Below are 21,995 nucleotides of genomic sequence, written 5' to 3'. Positions count from 1 at the left end.
ATATTCTATATGTTAGTACATATTTGAGGACTGCAGTTCTTTTTAAAGTTTCCTAATCCTTAAGGTTAAAAAGAAAAGCATATGTTTATTATATGAGAAGAAAGCTTTGTGCAGAAATGTTCTATCAAATCACAAGAATAAAACAGCAAGAAATGTAGCAACAGCCTTTGTCAAAAATGCATGTCAAAAATAAAGCTGCAAAACAAAACTTTTTTTCATCAAATTTTTAATTTATTTTTTTATTTTTTTCATAGGGAAAGAATGAAATAATCTGTTGGCTGAGAAACTCCCATGTTGATCTCTCCTGGAAACTTAGTGTAGGTATCTGACACAAATGTCGTCTGTAGCCAAAGTCGAGAACCACCACAATGCATCACAAGACTCAACTTTCCATTAGCATCTTTTACTACTGCTTGCTGCCTCCTCTACTAAGAAACTCATTGTTACAGGGATACTTTATATAGCTGATTCTGCCTGCTGCAGAATTTATTATTTTCTGCACTGTCTGTGTCAGGGTAATCACAAGCACAAATACAGACTGAGTGAAGGATGGTTTGAGAACAGGCCTGAGGAGGACTTGAGGGTGTTGGTTGATGATAAAATCAATATGAGCTGACAGTATGTGTTTACAAGACAGAAAGCCAACCATATCCTGGGCTGTGTTGAAATAAGAGGGGAATAATTATTCCTCTTTACTATGTTGTCCTACCACCCCACCTGCAGTCCTGTCTTCAGCTCTGGGACCCCAGGATATGGACCTGTTGGAATTGATCCAGAGAAGGTCATGAGGATGATCAGAGGGATGGACAACCTCTCCTAAGAAGACAGACTGAGAGAGTTGAGGTTGTTCACCCTAAAGAAGAGATTTTCAGAAGACCTCATTATGGCCTTCCAGTATTCTAAGGTGGCCTACAGGAAAGATGGGAAGGAATTATTTACCAGAGAGTTTAAAGACAGGACAAGGGACAATATTTTTAAATTGAGAGTAGACTTAGATTATACATTCAGAATAAACACTTTCCTCAGAGGGTGGTAAGGTGCTGGCGCAGGCTGCTCAGAGAGATTGTGGATGTCCTATCCCTGGAGGTGGAGTGATCCCTGGGGCCCTGATTGACTTGTTCTAGTGGGAAGTGTCCCAGCCCACTGCAGGGGATTTTAAGGTACCTTCTAGCTCAAACCATTCTATAGTTCTATGATTACATGATGCCATGATCCTGTGATCCCATTTAAAGGAAACCATGGCTTTGGAATCACCAGATTTCTTTTTGCCAGTCCTTTCCAGTCCTTCAGTTTTATTCAAGTTACCTTTTGTCCCTTGGAAACTTCTATGATTCTATGACTTTTATCCACTACATGCAGATAATACAGTTCTGTCAATGACTTCTAATAGTTTATGAGGCCATAAGTATTTATTATGTTTCTTTTTTTTTTTCATAATTATTACATTAAAGATGATAGTTCTTATCAGAAACAATGCTTTCTCCAATATTACTCCACTTAATTATTAATTACACTTATTATGTGTATAGGATTTGTTGACTAGTTTTTCTATATGTAATTTCAGCTTGTGAACACTCCTTCAAACATTTTTACAGCTAGATAAAAACCAAGCCTGCCTGAATGTTTTAGAAATGAAGCTTAAATACTAGAGATTAAATCTGACATTAGATACCTTAAAAGACTTGACAAAGATAGCTGAATGCTGTGCACATTTTGCATCAGATTTACGTTCATTACAATGTCTCTTCCTTTTTTGGGTGAAGGACACTCACCCAAGCCAAGCAAGAAAAAACAAATTCCCAATTTAGAATCATGAAGTATCCTCTGGATAACTCAAGAGCTTTTGTTTACTGGAAAGGAGACCGAATTCATTATAGAGTGCCTCACACTTATGCAGACTTACGCATGGCAGAAAGCCCTACGAGCAAAGGTTAGTGAGGCAAAGTTTTCCTTCTGGGCCAGGCTGCCTGAATGTGCAGGCAGAGTACATATGTGGTGATTACACTCACAGCTGCACTTTTGGCTTTTGCAAGTAGTCTGAGGGTATGGGAGAATGCATACATGAGCAAATCCATGTTTCCCTGTAACTCACTCATTGCTGTCACTTCAGCTAGAATAATGTATGGTGCAATTTCAGCTGAGACCAGCTTCTGACTGAGTGTAAACTAGCCACAGTCTAACAATATGAGACTGTGCTAGATTAGAGGGAGCCTAAGGAAAGCAGAGAGAAGGAGACATTACATAATATAACCTATAGGGGATGTGATCAGAAAAACTAGGATAAATATTATCCCAGAATTTTCTGCCATTATGTTGGAACTATCCTTTTCTAAAAGACTGTACTGGGTGATCTGCAATCTTTGATCCCTTTACTATGTCAGTAGTGTCAGAAGAACCCCTGTAATCAAGCTGACATCATGCCTCCATTTCTTTTGGGGAGGACAATAGGATTCACTCATACATAGGTCAAGCCCTGATCAATCAGTTGCTCCAGCTCAGGCCATATTATCAGAACCAAAACATTGCTTAATTTTAACAGTATTCAGAAAATCTAAAATAAGAGAAAAATGTTAAAAATTAGCTGGAAAAATGTCTGTTCTATTGAAAACTATAGTAAAAAGAAGAGTTTAGCCACTGGGAAAACTGTGTGTGGCTTTGTGTGACTGTCCAAACAGATGTGCTGTTTTCTTATCAAGCCTGACCACGTGTGTTCCCTTAGTTCCTAGGCTTTCTGACTATGCTATTAGCTAGTAAGAATGAATCAGCTTCAGGAAGTGATTCCTAAGTGCATTATTATGTTAGGACAGTCTTTGTGGGCATGCTGTTCAGAGACTAATTCCTTTACAATGGGTTGTTTTATTCTCATAGCACATTAAACTTAGCCTTCTCTCAATACTGCAATTACTTGGCTTGTGTCACTCAGTCTAGAATGTTAAAAACAAAGTGAAATCTGTATTGCAACACAGCAGAATGACATCATGAAACTGAGGGCAGGTGTGAAATGTTATGGGACAGGATACGAGTCCATGTAAGAGGGTCTGAGAATGGAAAGGCTAATGCCTTGTACAGCTGTCTTAAGAGTACCCATGAACTGAGACCACAGAGTGAGCTATCAATTGGCTATTGATAACCAATTTCCATTCTACAGGGAGCTTCAAAGAAACTCAAGAAGTAGACTAGCACTTCTAGGTAATGGACAACCAAACAAGACAGAGGGATCTGCTGTCTTTCATGGCACAGATTTACAACATGATCAGTCCATAGTCTTCTAACCAGTGGCTCTATAATTGTTCTGTGTATGTCTTATACATATGTTTGCTGGAGAATGTCTTATCCAGAAGTATTTGCTTTCTTATTTGTTTTCAGTTATACTATAACCCACATAACTCCAATATAAAAAACCCTTATTTGGGTTGCACCCAATATTCCACATCTGTCACATGACTGAAATCTGATAATGTCATCTTAACCTCTTGAGTACTTTTGAAAACGTAGAAAGTGGCATACTGTCAAGCTTCTAAGCATATCAGTTGTGATGAAAAGGATTGTTTGGCTACGGACTAGGGGAGCGGAAAATAAACCCTAAGAGTGAATTAGCTGGGTCTGTTTCAGGGAACTCTGGAATGCAGTTATCCAAAATGGAGTTTTTTTCTTCCTTGGAAGCAACATCAGCAAGTCAGCAAATCAGATTCCCCAGTTACAGTGCTCTTTTAGTAAATTCTGTAACTTGTTCCTCTGAAAAAGAACCAAATATGAGAAATTTACATTGAGCTGCATTTTGACTAGTCATACTTTAGGCCATAACCCAGGTTCTGTTTCTCATGCTAGCACTATAAGATCAGACACTTCTGTGGATTCATGTAGGTGATAGTCGTAACTGCAGACCTTACTTTTTTCTGGATATTATAAGGCTAAAGAGCCATAATCTGTATACTATGGGACACATGATAGACTTAGATATTTGTGTCAGTTTCTAAGTCCAAGAGAATGATATGGATCCAAAGTACCCACCTTTCAGGACCTTCCACTCATAATGCCTTTGTTGCAGTTAGCAAGTGCTAACAAGACAATCAGATATTTCAACCTACTTACACCATTCGTTTAAAAACTTCATTCAGATTCAGTCACAGGTTTGCTTCCTCCTTAGGAAACAAAATAAATTAAGGTTTGAGAGAGGAAAGGAAAGATACTGTGATGTAACCCTGCCTCCACTAAAATTAATGACAAAACTCCCACCGATGTCTGTAGGGATAGGTTTTCTCCACTCAGATGTTATCCACCTACTGTATCTAATGACATAGCTGGTAAAATCTTAGTCCCAGCCATACCCTTTCTATCTCCCAAGTTATGCTCATGAAGTGACTTATCTTTCCAGTACTGTGTGACTCAGTTAATGAATACTTCCACTTCAACCCTGACAAAGGTTTATTGTATCTGAAATTTTGTCTGTTGATTGTAGCTATAGCCATTGCTCAAAAATCTCTTGCTTTCCTGGAGATTCTTTAAAGTGACAACTAAAATAGAATATCAAAGGAATAATGGTATCATAGAGGGAAACCTAATTAGATTACAGAAAGAAATGTTTACTACATTGAATTCTGCAGAAAAATGAATATAGCTGAATCTGTCATATTTAGGAAGGAAATCTGTTAACTTGATCACAGTATTCTCCACATGAGAATATTTCCGAGGTGCTGAGGTTGTGTGTATCACAACATCATCCCTACATTGGGGTGAGCTTGTGTCATACAGGGATTTCCCCTTCCCTCTGACGCTTCCCTACAGGGGGTGTGGTGACCAGGGGAAAGAGAGGAGCCAGGTCAGTTTCTAGTAGTGCCTCATCACCCATGAATGAATAAAAGAACATCCAGGAATAAGAAAGATGTAAAAATCTGGCTTCCATCTTCAACATTTGTTACTCCTAACATGGTAATTTTCCAGTGAAAATATACTTTTAATAGCTTTCACACAGAAACCACAAAGAGTTAGATCATAACCTCACAATCTCATTAGATGGCAGTGTGTCAGCAGGACTGGAAGAAGAGTCACAAACATCACCGCCTGAGCCTATCTTGATCCCTTGTTTTAGTCTGGGATTTTGGTTAGAGGGGGAAAAAAATAAAAAAATAATAATAAAAAAAAAATAATAATAAAAACAAACCCAAAGAAATGTTCAGCTCTGTGCCTAAAAGTGCTGAGGGATACATTATTGTCAGTGTAGTGCATTTTAACATATAAAACAGAACCTATCATTCAGAACTAAATGATCGTTGAAAACAGAGGGTGGAGAATACAAGACAAATGGCTTAGTTGGGCTTTCCAGTTTAGAAAAGTTTAGCAAAGAGAACCAGCCCGTTCTATCTACATAAATCCAGATCCAGAAGAAGCTAATGCTGAAGTTCCTATCTGTGACTTTTCCCCACACAGGGGCTACTTCATGCTAAAGAGATTTGGGCAGTCTATGATTGCCCTGAAAGATCTCCACATAAGCTTCTTCTGGGGAGAGTTATCTATAATGTGTAGCAAAGTAAAAGGACAATCTAATTGGTCATTGCAAAATGCTTGGAAAACTTCTAAGTGACATCTACATAACAGAAACTTTTCCTTCAGAGAAAGCAGCGATAGAACTGCTGACTTGATTTAATTGGTGACCAGAGGTTTTGTCCAGGAATGGAAAATCTGAGGCTTTGCCTAAGTCTGAAGGATTTCAGTCCCTATTATGTGGCTGTTGCTACAGGGGCAGATCTCAGCCAGGACTGGAAGGGGTCCTTGCTCTGCCAAATGTCAGGCAGTGAATATTAAAAAAGATACATGGAAAAGGGGATGCTATCAGCTATGGCTGGTGTAAACACAAAGAATTTTTTAATTTTAGATTATACTTGTGGCAGACTGTAGTAAACAGTAATGAATTCAGAGAAAAGCTAATTGTGTACAAAGTGGTTCTTGGTGACAAAGCTCTGCTTCTTGTTCTAGCAAGCACCATTTTCTTGTCATTATAACCCTGCAAAAGGTTTCTACAGCTCTTCATCTTTCCTTGTGCATGAGGAGAAGACAACTTCTCTCCTCCTTGTACTTGGGTAAGCACAGTTGCATATCTCATTAATGCTCTAAACAGTGGCATTAATACCCCATTCTCCTGAGCACATCCTAAGACAACAAATACACTTTATTGTCTCTCTATGATCAGCAAATACATGACAATTTTCTTTTTATTTTGGTTAGCTGAGTTCCTTTTCACAGGCAGTTCTGGCTGTGACCTCAGGAGTTTAGGGCCTTTCTGATTTTCATGTCACAGTGTCATAGTGCCAAGAGCCAGATGACTTTGAAATGGGATTTTGGCTGCCAGATTCTCAGGGCAGCCCCTGGAGCCCTTGCTGCCAGAGGATGAGGACTCCAGGACTTTCAGACAAGAACATTTTTCAACGATGAAACTACTAATGCTGAATTTTATAGTCTGCCACACTTCTACTGCCATAACTCCACTTAATTATGGGGAGCTCAAATGTTTGCATGGAGTAATTTCTCATTGCACTGGTATTTGAAAAGTACTTTTTATTATAGGAGAAGGAGAAAAATTACACAGGGGATTTTCCAAATGAGTCTTTAAGCATTTTTCAAGACTGTAGGTGGGCCCAGCTTGAGTGGAGGGACTGGACTAGATGAACCTCAGAGGTCCCTTTCAATCTCAACTATTCTGTGATACAAAATACTGTGAACTATGTATCCTAAATTTTTATGGTACCACTGAAACAAACAAACAAGTCAAACCTATGAGGCCAATCCGTAAATTAAAGTCATGGATTGTTCAGTCCTATGATGGGTCTCAAATTGTGTGTATGTTTCAGGAAAGTATGAGCAAGTTTGTTACTGGCATGAATAGGGATGCTCACACTTTTTATGGCTAAAACAGTTGTCTTTTCTAATGAAGGCGCACTTACTGGAATATGTGTGCCTAGTCTGATGGCAGCTAAGCCAGGAAGAAGAGCGGAATATTGGAAAGTGACACTGAGATGACTGTCAGAGAAAGACTGTGGGAGGGTACCACTAGTCTGGGCAAAACATTACTGACTGTAACAGTGGGGAACAATCCAGTCTTGGCTAGGAGATCGATAACGTGATCTTAATAAGACATTTCCATCTGTAATGTCTCTGATCTGCATCTGGAAAAGTTATAAATACACTTTTGATGTAAAGCTGTTTTCTTCCAGACTTGCTTCTGTTTGTATTTTGGCTGGATGTCTCTCTGGCTCATGTTTCCAGAGCCCTTGATGAGGACTGGAGATGTTACACAGTCAGCACTCAAGTATTGTCTCAGTAGAGTTTGGGCATCACCGGAGCATACACCAGGACACATGATCTTGGAAATGTTCCTGGGGCTTCTGCAGAATTACACAGTAGGTATGTGCCTTTCAGTGGTCCCACATTCTTTTGCCAAAGGCTCAGGACTGCAGAATAAGCCTTCCCAGAGCCACTGCAATCTTAGCTGCACCTAAGTAAAAATGTGAAAGGAAAAAGGACACTAATATACATCTTATTTTCAAATACTCATTTGCCAGGATTCCTGTTTAATTTGTACTTGCTGTATTTCCTACATCTGACTGGCTGAGATCAAGATATGATCTCATGTCCTTCTGCCCTCGTTCAAAAGAATGGTCCTTCCCAGTTAAATCATAGCTGCCGCGTTCTAGAGCAGAGCACAGGGACTCACTCAGCAGTCTCACATGCCTCAGTGTATGTCTGTATCTTCCACTGCAATATGAATTCTGTAATGAAAGCCTTCACAAAGGAGTGCTGCTAAATTCTTCAGAGGAATGGATTTATGTGTCTATTGAGGTGAATCTCTACTTGCTGCTGAGAATGAAGGATCTGGATTTGCCAGACTGTAATAGACCAATAGTGTCAGGCTGACAGTGTCAGGCACCTGAGCTGTGGGGAATTGCAGAAATGGTGAGAATCTTAAGATGTCTCTTAGATCTCATTTGCAGCACAGTCAGCAGCTGCAAGGGCATGGGATAAACTGCAAATCATACCTTAAGTCATTGCTGCCTGTGTCCCTGAAAATCTCCTCATCTTTTGCCAGTAGTTTTTGCATTGATGTATTTTTCACACTTAATAAACATGCTGTTTTAATTCTATTTAGAATGGCTTCAATGTGGCCCTGACTCAGGCCACATGTCTCTCTATGGAAAATAAAGCTGTTGAAAATACTGTCAGACATTTTTGCTGAGGGAAAAAAAAAAAAAAAAAAAAAAGAGAGAGAGAGAGAGAGAGAAAAAAAGAGAAAAAAAAAAGAAATTAAAGGGCTAACTGCCTGTGATTCAACCCAGACATGACTAAAACAACCCTGAAAAGTATCAGCAGGAGTTGTTATGAGGAGCATGATTGTAAAGCAGGCATGGATTAAGCAGCATTCCTAATACCTCAAACATCAGACACACTATGATCAGAAGCATCTTTTGTTTCAGAGTTTGTACCCCAGCAGTCATTGTGGGGCCCAATATTATTTAACAGCTACATTAAAATCTTGGACAATGGAACAGAGTGTACCCTCCACCCTACAAGTTTGCAGAGATTACAAAACAAGGAGTGATCATCATAGAGGTGTTCAGAAGAAAAATTGTCTGACATAAACCTCATGAAGTTCAGTGAAGGGTAAAGCCAAGTCCTACCACTGGGGAAGAATTATTCTGTACAGGCTGTGGGCTAACTGACTGGAAGGCATCTCTGCAGAGAAGGAAATTGGGTCCCAGTGGACAGAACCAGGCTGTCCTGGGCTGCATTAGGAAAAGCACTGACAATATATCAGCAGAGGGCCATTAGGATTATGAAGGAACAGGAACATGTGGCAAATGAGGAGAGACAAAGAAGGAAGCACAAAGTTTTTTGTATTCTTTTTCTTCTTTTTTCTTTTTCTTTTTTTTTTTTAATGAAAGACCTGAATAGTGCATTTTTTTAGCTAAATATGATCACCTCTCATCCCTCTCATGTGAGCCTCGTGGATTTCTTTCCACAGATGAGTTAATTATTGGAAATTAATTTGGTAAAATTTGGTAGAAATGTGTCTTTTCTTCTTTCTTTCTTTCTTTCTTTAGAATCATGGAATCATAGAATCACTGAAGTTGGAAAAGACCTGTAAGTTCATCTAGTCCAATCTTCCACCTACTGCCAATATTGCCCACTGCACCACATCCCTCAGAAACGCATCCACATGCTTCTTGAACACCTCCAGGGACAGTGGCCCCACCACCTCCCTGGGCAGCCTGTGCCATTTCTCAACCACTATTTTGAAGGAGTTATTCCTAATATCCATCCTGAACCTTTCCTAGCACAACTTGAAGAGAGTGAACCCTGTCTCTCTACAACCTTATTTCAACTTTTCTTTGTCTCCCCTCCCTCCGTCCCTTCCTTCCTTCCTTCCTTCCTTCCTTCCTTCCTTCCTTCCTTCCTTCCTTCCTTCCTTCCTTCCTTCCTTCCTTCCTTCCTTCCTTCCTTCCTTCCTTCCTTCCTTCCTTCCTTCCTTCCTTCCTTCCTTCCTTCCTTCCTTCCTTCCTTCCTTCCTTCCTTCCTTCCTTCCTTCCTTCCTTCCTGCCTCCCTGCCTCCCTGCCTCCCTGCCTCCCTGCCTCCCTGCCTCCCTGCCTTCCTTCATTTTAGCACTTGATCCAGACCAGCTCAGCTGGAGTTAAATATTAGGTACACTATATAAAAATGTATGATAAGATTCAATTTCGAGTATCTTAGTCCATAGTTACAACTATACTTCACATAGGATATGAGAATGAAGTACTGGACACATTAGTTTGCTGTTAGAGCACTCCATAGCAAGGTTTTGGCCCATATTTTTGTGTACATTTTGAGCCAATTCCACGCATTAAACTATGAAGAACATGTTCCATAAAACGTTCCAATGGTATAGGCAAGACTGCACAGATGTAACTTTCTATCTTCCACCAGTTCTACCTCAGCTGGCTTTCTCTCTCTTGGTTAATTCCTTACGCTACACCACAGTGCACATAAAGGAAAACTTCACTGTCAGGTAAAGACAGCATTCTCAAAGCACCATCTTAATTCACATCCTCTAAAACAGGAGGAAAATAAATCCCCCCTTCCTTCAAGAAAATTAAATCACAGTGGTAACAGGTAGTAAAAGAATCTGAAAATGCTTTGTAGGGTGGATACAGACTGCATGTGCCACTATATGTAATCATAAAAGCAAAGCTCCTATATCTGTTTTTGTTTAGCAGATCAGTTTGTATGAAATATCACGTTGATCTTTCATACACAATGGAAAAGCCAACACTGAATACGCATGAAATATGTCTTGATTTCAGGAAAAGACCATGGAGAAGGGTGACAGCTTCCATTTACCCTCTGAGTAGTGCTGTGAGGTTTCAGTCTCACCTAAAAGTTCTAACACGGATTAGCAGCCATCCTTCCATCCTTCCTTTTGAAGGAGCCCTGATTGCAAAGCAGTGTAACATTACACAACTTATAGGTGTCATATTGGTCACCTCACTAAAATACTCTATTAGCTCAACAGGTCTACAAAACATAAGAGATTTACCCCATAGCCCCTGAAGAGTTTAAGGGAATAATGCTCATAGTACATGATTACAAATTTAAGGGAGAAATTAACTCTGTCTATGGGGAAGCATGAAGTTAAAGGGCACTAATTTGTGCTAAATGAGGAAGTGAAGCATCTGCTTGTTTCTGTGCAGGCATGTTTTTATCTAAAACTGTAACAGTAGCTTAGGAATATTTACAGTTTGCTTAATCATAAAAAAAGATTTATTTACACATAGAATAAAATTTAGCCAAATTCTTTATTGAGTATTTCTTTCAAGACAGAAATATAAAAGCACATCAGATGTTCCCTCTTAAACTTTGGTTTGCAGAATTAAGGCACTTCAAACATGTTTTTTCATACTCCATGAGTAATTGTTTTCCAACTTTCATTTACAAAGTAAACAATTTTTATGAGTACAAGATTAGAGTTATGGAAATGATACAATTTACAGACAACTCCACATTAGTACCAGACATTAGCAAAGCATGATTTGATATAAAAGCTTTTAGACCTAATCTCATCTTTGTGACACCACTTTCCATGCAGAGTTAATTATTTGCATGCAGTTTATTTATCCACTTTAACAACCAAAGGACATACTTAGGGAAAATTTGGGAAACCTTCCTTTATCAGGAATGGTTTTTCACATAAATAAAGTTCAGGTCTCAAATACATTTTAGGAAGATCATAACATTTTTTTCCCCTTACTAAGAGCATCCATTAGCCACATTTACCATATAACATCTGGATATTCAATGTAGAACAAAGAGAGATACACTGAATATAAGGCTTATTTCTCTGTTTAGAAAAGGTAATGTTATCCATTTCACTATGACAATAAAAACATGATGAAATCTGACTTATAAATGACATACAATTCTACTGAACCAAAAGTGCTATGTTAACGCTCATATTTCCTTACAACACTCATTCTAAAAGTCACCTGAGGTGATTTTTTGTCTAGAAATGATCTGATTTCATTTATATTCCTTATTTAGTGGAAATAAAAATAATTAAAAAATATACATTCTGCATTGTTCCCTGCTGCTTTTGAATCCAATCCTGCAAACATTTACTAACCGATTTAGGAGTGAATCCTGGCTCTACAAAAGTTGGAGGAAGTTTTTATTGTGCCTCCAGCAGTTCCAGGATTCCTCCTTGCATAATGCTTACTGTTAGGAGCATTTATAGCACCTCCAATGGAATACCCCTAGTGAGCATTATGCCAGTTGTAAGCATCTGCATTTTCACATCTTTTTGTGGATTCATGGTTCAGTTTACATTATTATACAGAACACATTTTTCTATTGTTCTTTTTTTTTTTTTCTTTTTTCTTCTTAAAAAAACAAAAACCAAAAACCAAAACATTTTCTTTTTCTCTCCAAGACCACGCTGTTTGTTTGTAATTCTGTGGATTCTATCTTGAAAACCTTTTAAGACTAAGCTAGTCTTGTCCTCCTTCTTGCTGATCCCCCTGGAGAAAAAAATGAAAAGAAAATATAACACATAATTATGTGTGATATAGTTACTGTGTTTACTGATGAAATGAGGGAAGAATGAAGACTGACACTAAATCTTTCCCTGCTCTGCTAGCAGCTAGGGAATTACAGTTGTCTCTCAGCTTCTCAGTCAACTCAGATAAAGTGGAATCCGTGTGTTACAAATCCCACAGTGGGTGATCCCATAGTGTCGTTTCCTTGGTTACAGCTGGGACAGTTATTTTCTTAGGAGTATCTGGTATAATACTATGTTTGGCTATAGGAGAAAACCTGTTGATAACACACCTATGTTTTAGCTGTTGCTGAGACAAGGAAGATTCACTTTTCCAGTTTCTCTTAGTGTTCGGACACCAAGAAGTCTGGGAAACACAAGGAACTGGGAGGGGACAGAACTGGGACAGCTGACTTAAAGTGGCAAAAGGGATATTCCATACCAAAGGGATGTTCCACACCATATGGTGTAATGCAAAAAAACCCTCAAAGCACATAATAGGAGTTCTTTCAGATAGAAATACATAAAGAATCTGTAAGTCATTTACCAACTCTTTCCCTTAGAACCCTTTCTTCTTAAGTTCCATCCCATTTCACCTTGAACATACCAGGGGAAAATACTTGAACTATGCTGAGTTTTTAACACGTTTTGCTTTTACCTTGTGTCCTCTTGTTTGCTTGTACTTTCCGTACAGGTGCTTCTAGAAAATAGAAACATTTCAGTCAGAAGTTATTTTTGAGAGCTAGTTCATTATAAATGTTGGAAACCCATTGTAGACTTGTAACATCTGCTCTTTCTAAATGTTTTTAATGAATAATGGACTTTGTTAGAACCTGAAAGATGAATGCTTACAATAAAAACAGTTTACACATTTCCATCATTTGTATTCATGCATAGAATTCTACCAACATTTCAAAGATATTTTTCATTTTTATCACTATGAACTCATCCATTCTTCACACTGATCTTGTGTGGATATTTGCATAACATGGACACTGGCCAGAACATTTTGCTCAGGAAAAAGCTATCTGATGCTGACAGTGAGGTGTGAACTCAGATTAATGTACTGTTCAGGACTCAGCCTCAACTTTTGGCAGAGGAAGTTCAGGTCTGCTTGCAGAGTACTGTACTGCACTGACATTTCTTCAGGAATTACATATAAATGATACACTTGAAACTCAGATGTTGCAAGATGTTCACATTTCCAGATGCAATTAGACTTGATTTGCAGCTTCAGTGAGAGCCCACAGTATCATTTCACTGAGATACAGACTTAGCCTGTTTTTAGCTGAGGCTAGATGGTGTGCATTTGTACCAAGTTCTTCAGCATCCTGAAAATGAGAGCACGTGACCCACTTAAACTAGAATGTTTTCAGGTAAAGCCCTGTGGTCAAAAATCATACTTTTCAGGCAATAGTTGAATTCCCTGCATGCCTTATACTTCTCAATATTGGACACAACAAATAACTGGTGTACCTTCAGCATTTGGTGTAAACTTCAAATTGTAAGAAATGTAAATCCATATAGTTTCTATGAGTTTGAAGCTCAAAAGCTGACAGAATAAATACATTCTTAACCTGCATCATGAGAATTAAAATTGAAAAAATACATACATAAAAATGGAAAAGAAACCCAAAGCAAACTACTTTTTAATTAGGAATGGTGATCACCAGATAAAAAAAATATATATATGGTTAGACTTGAAGAATTAATTCCTGGCATCTACTCAGGCTGAACTTTAGTTGGCTCCTCATCTTGGGCCTCAACTACATTCAGCTTTTTAAAAATAAGGTGCTTCCTTCACTAAATGGTAAGATGAAAATAGAGACCCTGTGGTATTTACTCATTACCATAGCTTGCATTCCCTCCACCCCACTCTTTTACTAAGTTGAGAACTCAACAGATCACAATGATAGAACAAACTAACATTGACAAGGAATATCCCATGTTATAAAAAAAAGCTAACAAAAAACTCACGTGGTCTTCTTCTGGATGTGCTGCTTAGAGAAAGGTGCATGTTCCTTCAAAAATTTTACCTACCCTTTGTGGTTTAGGTATTTGCTCTTGTCTACTATGCCTGCCAAATCTTTTGGTTACTTTCAGATATAAGATAAGCCTCAATATTTTCCCCTGTAATGTTAAAAAATTCTATTCCAAATCAAACATAGAACTCTTGTTAAAATATTGACTTCAGATTCAAGTAACTTTTGTGAATAGATACTGTAAATCTGCATCCAGAATGATTACTTCAGACAGAGGAGGCCTAAGTGATATTGCATTTTTAGATGAACTAACCTTCCAAATGGACTTTCTTGATTTCTCTCTCGATAATCTGTGGTTCTCCCTCAATTACTTTAGTAACCTTGGTGTACTCAGTTCCAGCTATGATAAGCATTAAAAACAAATGTGTTAAATCTGGGATAGGATAGCACAGAAAACTTCAGTGGGAAATGTCATTTTGAGAGTGTAGATGTATGCAGGCCACAGTAACCATGCTGCAGTCCTGCTGATATGCTTGGTCCCGATACAGGTGATTCCTTCTCTAGAGCTGTCAATAATTCATCACAATCTTGGCTTTTACGTTGTTTCAGGACAGACTGCCAATTATAATAAGCAGCACTGTACATTACATGAGTTGAATTAAAACCCATCTTTTAAATTAGACAAGGGGGAATGCATCTATTTTTGTCTGGACTCAGACAAAAGTTAAGTACTACAGAAATTTTCAGGAAAACAAGTAATTTGATGTAGACAAGAGAATAAAAAAACATTACTGCTATTATAACCAACAGCCATAAAGTATTGTGTGTATGTGCTTTTATTGGCTGAAGGTATGGTAAGATATTGTCATGGCAGCTTAGGGTAGCTGACTGGATGGATAAATCATGGAAAAGATAGAAAAAAAATCAGATTAAAACAAGAGCTTGAAATCTGCCTATATGCTACATTCTGCCAAGCAGGATGCTTATGCAATCTAACATATAATAGCAAGGAAAAATAGCAAGAATTCAAGAGACAGTATTGTCTTTTCTAAGGTTGCAGCAGATAAATTGTTTCTCATTTTTCATATCTGTCGGATCACTGTAAGATTTATCTTCACAGACTGTGTGTATTTAATTGTATACCTCTGTAATGGAAGAATTTGCACATTTCTGGAGTAAAGTTTACACATCATCTTCATAGGCTGTTTGGGGCAAATGGAACATAGCTTGATATACTTTTTCTAATTTTCAGTTTTCACTTAAATAGTTACCACCGAAACAGGCATCTGCAGAGAGTAACTAATAGTTGAGATGCTTAGGTACAATAAAAACCCTCTGAGGTTTTCATACCTCTCTCCAATGACTGCTGACTAATCCTGGCTAGAGCAGTAAAACTAAGATCTCGTTCTTTAAAAGAGCAAAGAGAAATATGTTAATCAGTATTCATATCCATATCTTGGCTCATTTATAGGACTAGTTGCATTATCAGCTAGCATGGTTTTGTTCAATGGAGAAATTGCTGCCTCTCAGACATCATTAAATTTTTACCTGACGTTTAATTCACATATACAGAATGATGCTTACAAAGGGCTAGTAGATTTAGTTCTGTGAACACATGGCTGAACTGTGAGCTCATTCGGTGGTATTCAAGTTAGTAAATTACTATAAAGTGAATGAATTGAATGAACAATGAATGAATGTGAATGAAAAAAATGAATAGGATTCAGAGAGAAATATTCATGAACACTGTTCAACTTACTACCTTCACTAAAACACAATACTTGAATTCTCTGTTTTATTTTCCATTGCTATTATAGTTTGTTATTTTAATCTATATAGTAAGCAGAGAACATTCCCAATTCATAGATAAAGATTAATTTCATAAGCACAAGTTCTTTCACCGGTTTTCTACAGCTACTGGTTATATACTGCCAAGACTGTTAGAAGAGAAAGAAGGAAAGGAAACCATTCCTTGGAATGCTGTATTTGGAAAGAATTAAAGTTAATACCTTGATATCCATCACCTGTAAGCACTGAAAGAGGGATGATCAACATGCCTTTGATTATTTACTTGAGGGCAATGAACATTTGTTTCGGGATAACTGATGAGTAAGATATATTTGGCCTATTATGATACTTTGGATTTCAAAGCCATTTTCCACAGATTTAAATTTGATGATGAAAATTGTTCAGAGCTAGTGGAATAAATCTTCATTGCTCTCCTAGGTTTTAATTAGACAGCTTTTTAAAGACTGAGAAAACAATGAAAATATTTTTTGTGACTGATAACATATCAAAATTGATTAAGCAAATTTGGCACTTAGTCAGACATCTGGCACTTCATCATAGAGCATTGAACATTTTTTTATTTTTTTTTTTTCATCCAAATTTCACTTCTGATAGGTCAGTCTTTAAAAAATGTTGAGCTGAACGTATCTGAGAGAGGTTTCAGTTGTCATAACCTGTTGCAAAAAGGTTAGTTGTAAGACGCCGAATTACCTCCCTGCAGAAGTCTTTTGATTTCTTCATCTTCAAGTAAATGACCATCACCTTCAATAAATTTGGTCACCTTGGTAACCTCTGACAGGATACAGGTTATGGCAAAAAAATTGATTTACAGAAAATACATGACAATCCTTTAACAGCACATAATCAAATTTATCATGTTACAGGGTTTTGTTGAATTACAAATGTAATCTGTGATGATATTAAGCTCCATGCTAAACACTGGAAACACCATTTTGCATAACAAGTATAGCTTACTATATATTACAGAAGATCAGATTTGGACATTTCTTAGTTTCTGAGGCATAATCTCTGATTTTCTTGTATGAGCACATTTGAAGAAAACAAAACGCACATTCAGTTATTACTTAGTTAATATCATGCTGACTTTTTGTGTTTTATTTATTTACTTATTTTAAAGAAGATAAGGATACTAACCTTCCTCAAGCAATCTCTTTAAATTTTCTTCATTGTCTGTACCACCTGCAGTAATTCTGGTATATTTTATTTCTGGACCTGAAATAAAGATGCATAAAACAGGGACTTCAATTTTACATAACTGTATTGTCTTTTAAACTAAAAAAACCAAAACAGTTTAGCTTTTTTTTAATTTTTTTTTTATTTTATTATTTTTATTTTTTTAAATTCCTATCAAACCTCACTGTGATTCTATCTTTAATCTGCTTCAATCTGTTTTTATGGTGGTTTTATCATTTACTGTGTCCCAACTGTGTCCCAAACTGAAATGAAAGAGAGTTACAACTACAGTCTACTATTCAGACAAGTATTTCAACAAATTTAGCACATATGCTTACATTCTGAAAGTAAGACACAGTTTTAATCACTTTGCTGTATACAGTCACATAACAGGTATTTCCTCAGTGCAAAATGGTCTGGGACCACTGCTGTAATGGATGTTGTCACATTTATAACAGCTAAGAGTCACTTGAGAGTTTAGAACAGAAATTCTTTATCAGTTTCTCTGACAGAGAGATGGAAAATCAGGTCTAGAATGCTGGCATTTTGTACACACTGTACATAATGGTGATGATTTTAAATGGATTATTATTGAAACTTGTATTTCAGATATGAGAAAATATGATTTTCTTTTCCAGAAATATTCTGTCTTGATATATTCAGAAATATGTATATCATTGCCTGATAGATTCAGAAATACCAGTGGATTTTTTTTTTTCATTTTCATTTTTGTTTAATTCCATTAAGTGTAAATAGTTGCATTAGAATAACTTGCCCTATTTTTCACTTCTCTCCTGCTTGAATCACATCTTAAATTGAATTTTTCTCAATAAAATCAATCTGAATACCTTCTGCTAAATCAATATGTTTCTGCAACACTGTCTTTCTATTGCAGCTTTTCATGCAGACAGTATTAATGCTACAGCATTCCAATTGGTATCTATCAAGGGGATCAAATGTATTAGCAAGTAATTTATACTATTTAACTCATTTCAATTTCTGTATAGATTCTAGAATTCCTAAACATAAAATCTCCACTTCAGGTCAAACATAACTGAAATGGGTAGAAGGAAAGATTGAAATTTACAGCGGGAAAAGATCAAGGAAAATATGTTATTCAGTTCTATTCTACATTAGTACAAAACAAATGCCTGCCTAGTAGGTGTTAGAAAAATACAGACTCCCCTTACAGAGAAACAGAATATTATTATTATCATTATCATTATTTCTGAAATAAGTGCCAAGGAATCCTGAGATGAAATGCGAAAGTAAACACTGGAGGTCTACTGTTGATGAAATGAAGGCTGCCTGGAGATATACAAATAACACAAAAATTCACATACATGCACACCCCAAAAATTAATCCTAAAATAAGATAGAGTAAAAAGAAATAACTGCAAAATAACAGTCTAATCCTGAAATGGTAGCTAGAATAAAAAAAAATAATAATGATAAATAAATAAATAAAAAGAGAAAAGATGAGTTTTTGTGTTTTTGCATGCAAATTGTTGTGACACTTTCTGAACATCTATATGTAGCAGTCACAGAAAGAATCTGAGCATGCACAGTGACAAGTAGAAGGAATAAAATTTGCCTCTCCAGGAGATGCAATTTAGGCATTAGTACACGACTTAAGCGGTGTTATTTTTGTATGTAACAGAGAACTTCACTGAACAGCTCAGCATGAGTTACCTTGAATAATTCTTTCTTCTGTTACTTTTTTCTCTGTCACTTCCACAGGTCGCCCATCAATGATTTTGGTGTATGTTTTAATAATTGGTTCTACAAGGATTTTTAAATTGAAGTTATTAATAAACAGATGAGCAGTGTTTGAAGTGCTGCTTTTGAGAAACTGAAACTTAATGAGGCACACTAGAAATTACCATAGCACAATTTCTTTTTTAAAGTCAAAGTGCTCACAGTAGACCGGGAACTCTCCTAGATTTCAAAGTTCCTAGCAAAGCAGGACAAAAAATGTTGATTTCCTTGTCTGACAAAGCTTCCTTTCTATCACAAGAATCACATCCTAAACAGTTCCTAACTTAAGCGGGTATCATGTCAGCATGCAGAGCATTTCTAACTCTGTCATCTTGGCTGTAACTATGAGTTACAGCTGGACAGATAAAAAGGCAAAATACTTTTGAAATGCGTGAGAAATGAGAATAAAATGATACAATCCAATATAGCAATTCTCATTAAAAATTGGTCAGTCGTCCAACATGAATAATCTTCATCAAAATGAAAACTGATGGGAAACAGATAATGTTTCAAATTTTACCTAATACAAATTGAGTTGCTGAAAGCATACCAACCTCCATGAATCACTTTAGTTATTGTCTCCCCCTCCCTGACTATTTTGAACTCAGGTTCTCCTTCAATTATTTTAGTGAGCTGTGTAATAGATGGGTCTGTGACATAAGGAAAAAACAGCATGTTACAAATAGCCATAAAAATAAGCACAGTATTCCATGGGGCTGAGATTAAGCTAGCAATATTGTTCCTACCCAAAACAAATGATGACCATAAATAAGTGGTTTTTTTTGTTTGTTTTTTAAATCTGAGAAGCCATTTGCAGAAGTGGCTGTACAATCCTGCACTTCCTTCCATACTATCTTAAATGTACATCATATTGCATATTCATTGTTTAGAAATATTTTTACTTCTGTGCATTAGGCATTTTTAATATCTGTAGACAAGATTTGGGCAAAAACAGACTGTCAGCAGCAGAAGGAAATCATACATATTGGTAAAAAACCTACTCTGACACATTGCTGGAATCTTATCGTTACTGATTTGCTAGTCTTATTCATGTAAAGTACTGAAAACTTGGAAATGACTGGAGAGAAAAATGTTCATCGTGTAATTTCCTACTAACTGTACAAGTACCCAAGAAGAAACTGGGTCTTTTAATCAATTTGGATAGTTTATTGTTTATTTATTTATTTATTTATGAATGGGCAGCATAAAGGAAAATTAAGGTAAAATTCAGAGATAAACCAGGCAGGCCAGCAAGACTGGCTACCAGCCTCTGAGTTTCACGGGAGATGCCATCTTGATATCAATGGCCAAAACAAGAAATGTGGTAACCTCTTAATCTTGTGAAATCCCTGAAGACCACATTGATAAAATGTGCCTCTGCATGACAGGATGCTGTATTGTCTGGTCTGGGATAAGTTCATTAGGAGTTGCGTTTCAACCAGATTTATCTCCTGAGATCTCTTTCAAACTTACTTATGTAGAGGCAATGACTCACAACTTCACAATGCCAGCAGAAATCATTAAGATTGCAAGTGGCAAATAGCAGGCTATAAAATGACTTACTTAATTTTCTAAATTTTTTATTTATTTATTTATTTTTAATTACATCTCCCATAATTTTCTGCTGGAACTTACTGGCAATATGTTGCAAAATTTAACATGCAACTTTTTATACAGACAATTGTGGGCATATGTGGTTGTGATGAGAGCTACTACTTACTGCTGTTATTGCAAGCAAGCTAAAATTGACTCTCCTGGGAATATTTCTGAGTCATCAGTAGACAGATTGTTCTGGCCAGAGATCATTGTTTGGATAGTATCCCAAAGCAGAAATAATGTACTGGCAGGGATAAGGAGTGACAGTCCAATGCTCACTAACATGTAAAAACATTCTATCCCTCTTTGGTGAATAGTACTTTTAGTTGTACATTTGCAGAGAAATGCTTAGACATTTCTTTTTTCTTTTTTTTTTCTTTTTTTTTTTTTTTTTCCTCATCTTTCAAACAATAGTAAATTGCCAAAACTATCTACTCTGGCTTAGGATTTAATAAAGAAGAGCAGGTACCTCCAGAAGGTGATTCACCTTCATCTTGTGAATATCGCTAAGATACTTTGGTCAAATTACAATATATGGAATCAATTTCATTTTATAACAGAGACTAGGAAACTAAGACTAGCAAATATACATATATATAAATATGTGAGATAGTATCTAATGCTAGGTGGGACAAAACACAGAACAAGCAAACTCATCATTTCTGTTGGATGGGAGTCTTCACAGAAACAATGGCTAATCAGTTTGCATGAACATTCTGCAAGATATTCTGACTGCCTCTGCTCTCAGCTGGGCTAGCCTCACTTTTTATTCTCTTCAGTCTCACCACAAATCTATTCTTTAAAACATGCTTTTGATGTGAGAAAAATACTTTGGCTAACTGTCTTTCCCAGGTATCTGACAGATATTGGTATTTAGAACTGGTTGAAAGCTGTAAAGAAATGAACTGTTGATTTTAATGTTTTTTTTTTTTTTGTTTGTTTGGTTTTTTTTTGTTTGGTTGTACTTCAGTGCATAACAAATCTTTAAAAATAACTACTTCAATACAAAAAACATTAAAAATGATTCAATTGTACAATCCAATTTTCTTTATATTAAGTACAGTAATAATTATAGAAAGTAGAGTAATACTAAGGCATTTAGAATGCACGTTTAAAAAAAAAAACTGTTGTATTAAACAATGTGTTTTAAAAAAGCCCATGGGATAGAAACACAAACATCTGGGTTGAACAACTGTGGGAAATCTTTTCATAGGAAATATCTCAGCCAGTTCTAATCACAATATTTGTATCTTTGCTTTTTCAGCAAAGTACCTATCAACCTGGAGTTGTTAAGTTCAAAATGCAGTCAGTTAAATAAATAAATACAATATATATTCTGTATATGTATATATATTTGAACATATACAGATACATATATTGGAAGGCCCCGTTTACCTTCCTTTCTGATGATAGGCTGCACGTTGCTTTCAATTATGTTAATTTCTGAAAGTATAAAAAATGGAATATAAACCACATTCCATTCTTAATGGAAATGATAATTCTTGATGTTAAGCATCTGGTCATAAAGATGCGAATAACGTCACAGATATTAACAGAAAGTAAACTAACTTAATATGCTTCAGAGTATGAATCTCAGTTCTGTTTACTAAATGGTGGAATA

At 36.5% G+C, this 21,995-nt stretch overlaps 1 protein-coding gene across 21 annotated transcripts in view; it reads right to left on the bottom strand.

Moving 5' to 3' along the window:
• Nucleotides 1-10,802: 10,802 nt before the first annotated feature.
• The window catches only part of POSTN (periostin), a 30,646-nt gene continuing 19,453 nt past the window's right edge, over nucleotides 10,803-21,995 (bottom strand). Inside the window, exons 17-24 of one of the 21 annotated variants that reach the window (XM_015851915.3) lie at nucleotides 21,770-21,817; nucleotides 19,333-19,428; nucleotides 18,713-18,802; nucleotides 16,982-17,059; nucleotides 16,538-16,618; nucleotides 14,352-14,438; nucleotides 12,715-12,756; nucleotides 10,803-12,039 (exon numbers count right to left, since the gene is read on the bottom strand). In XM_015851915.3, coding sequence (XP_015707401.1) covers nucleotides 12,005-12,039; nucleotides 12,715-12,756; nucleotides 14,352-14,438; nucleotides 16,538-16,618; nucleotides 16,982-17,059; nucleotides 18,713-18,802; nucleotides 19,333-19,428; nucleotides 21,770-21,817 — 557 coding nt within the window. In that variant the 3' untranslated portion in view covers nucleotides 10,803-12,004. The remainder of the gene's footprint in view (nucleotides 12,040-12,714; nucleotides 12,757-14,351; nucleotides 14,439-16,537; nucleotides 16,619-16,981; nucleotides 17,060-18,712; nucleotides 18,803-19,332; nucleotides 19,429-21,769; nucleotides 21,818-21,995) is intronic. The other 20 variants (XM_015851917.3, XM_032442119.2, XM_015851918.3 and 17 more) reach the window with 20 other exon arrangements.

This window comes from Coturnix japonica, chromosome 1, assembly GCF_054131305.1.
Source record: "Coturnix japonica strain WE chromosome 1, WE-NBRP24, whole genome shotgun sequence".
NCBI lineage: Eukaryota > Metazoa > Chordata > Aves > Galliformes > Phasianidae > Coturnix > Coturnix japonica.
This window is presented reverse-complemented; position numbering and strand designations above follow the sequence as displayed.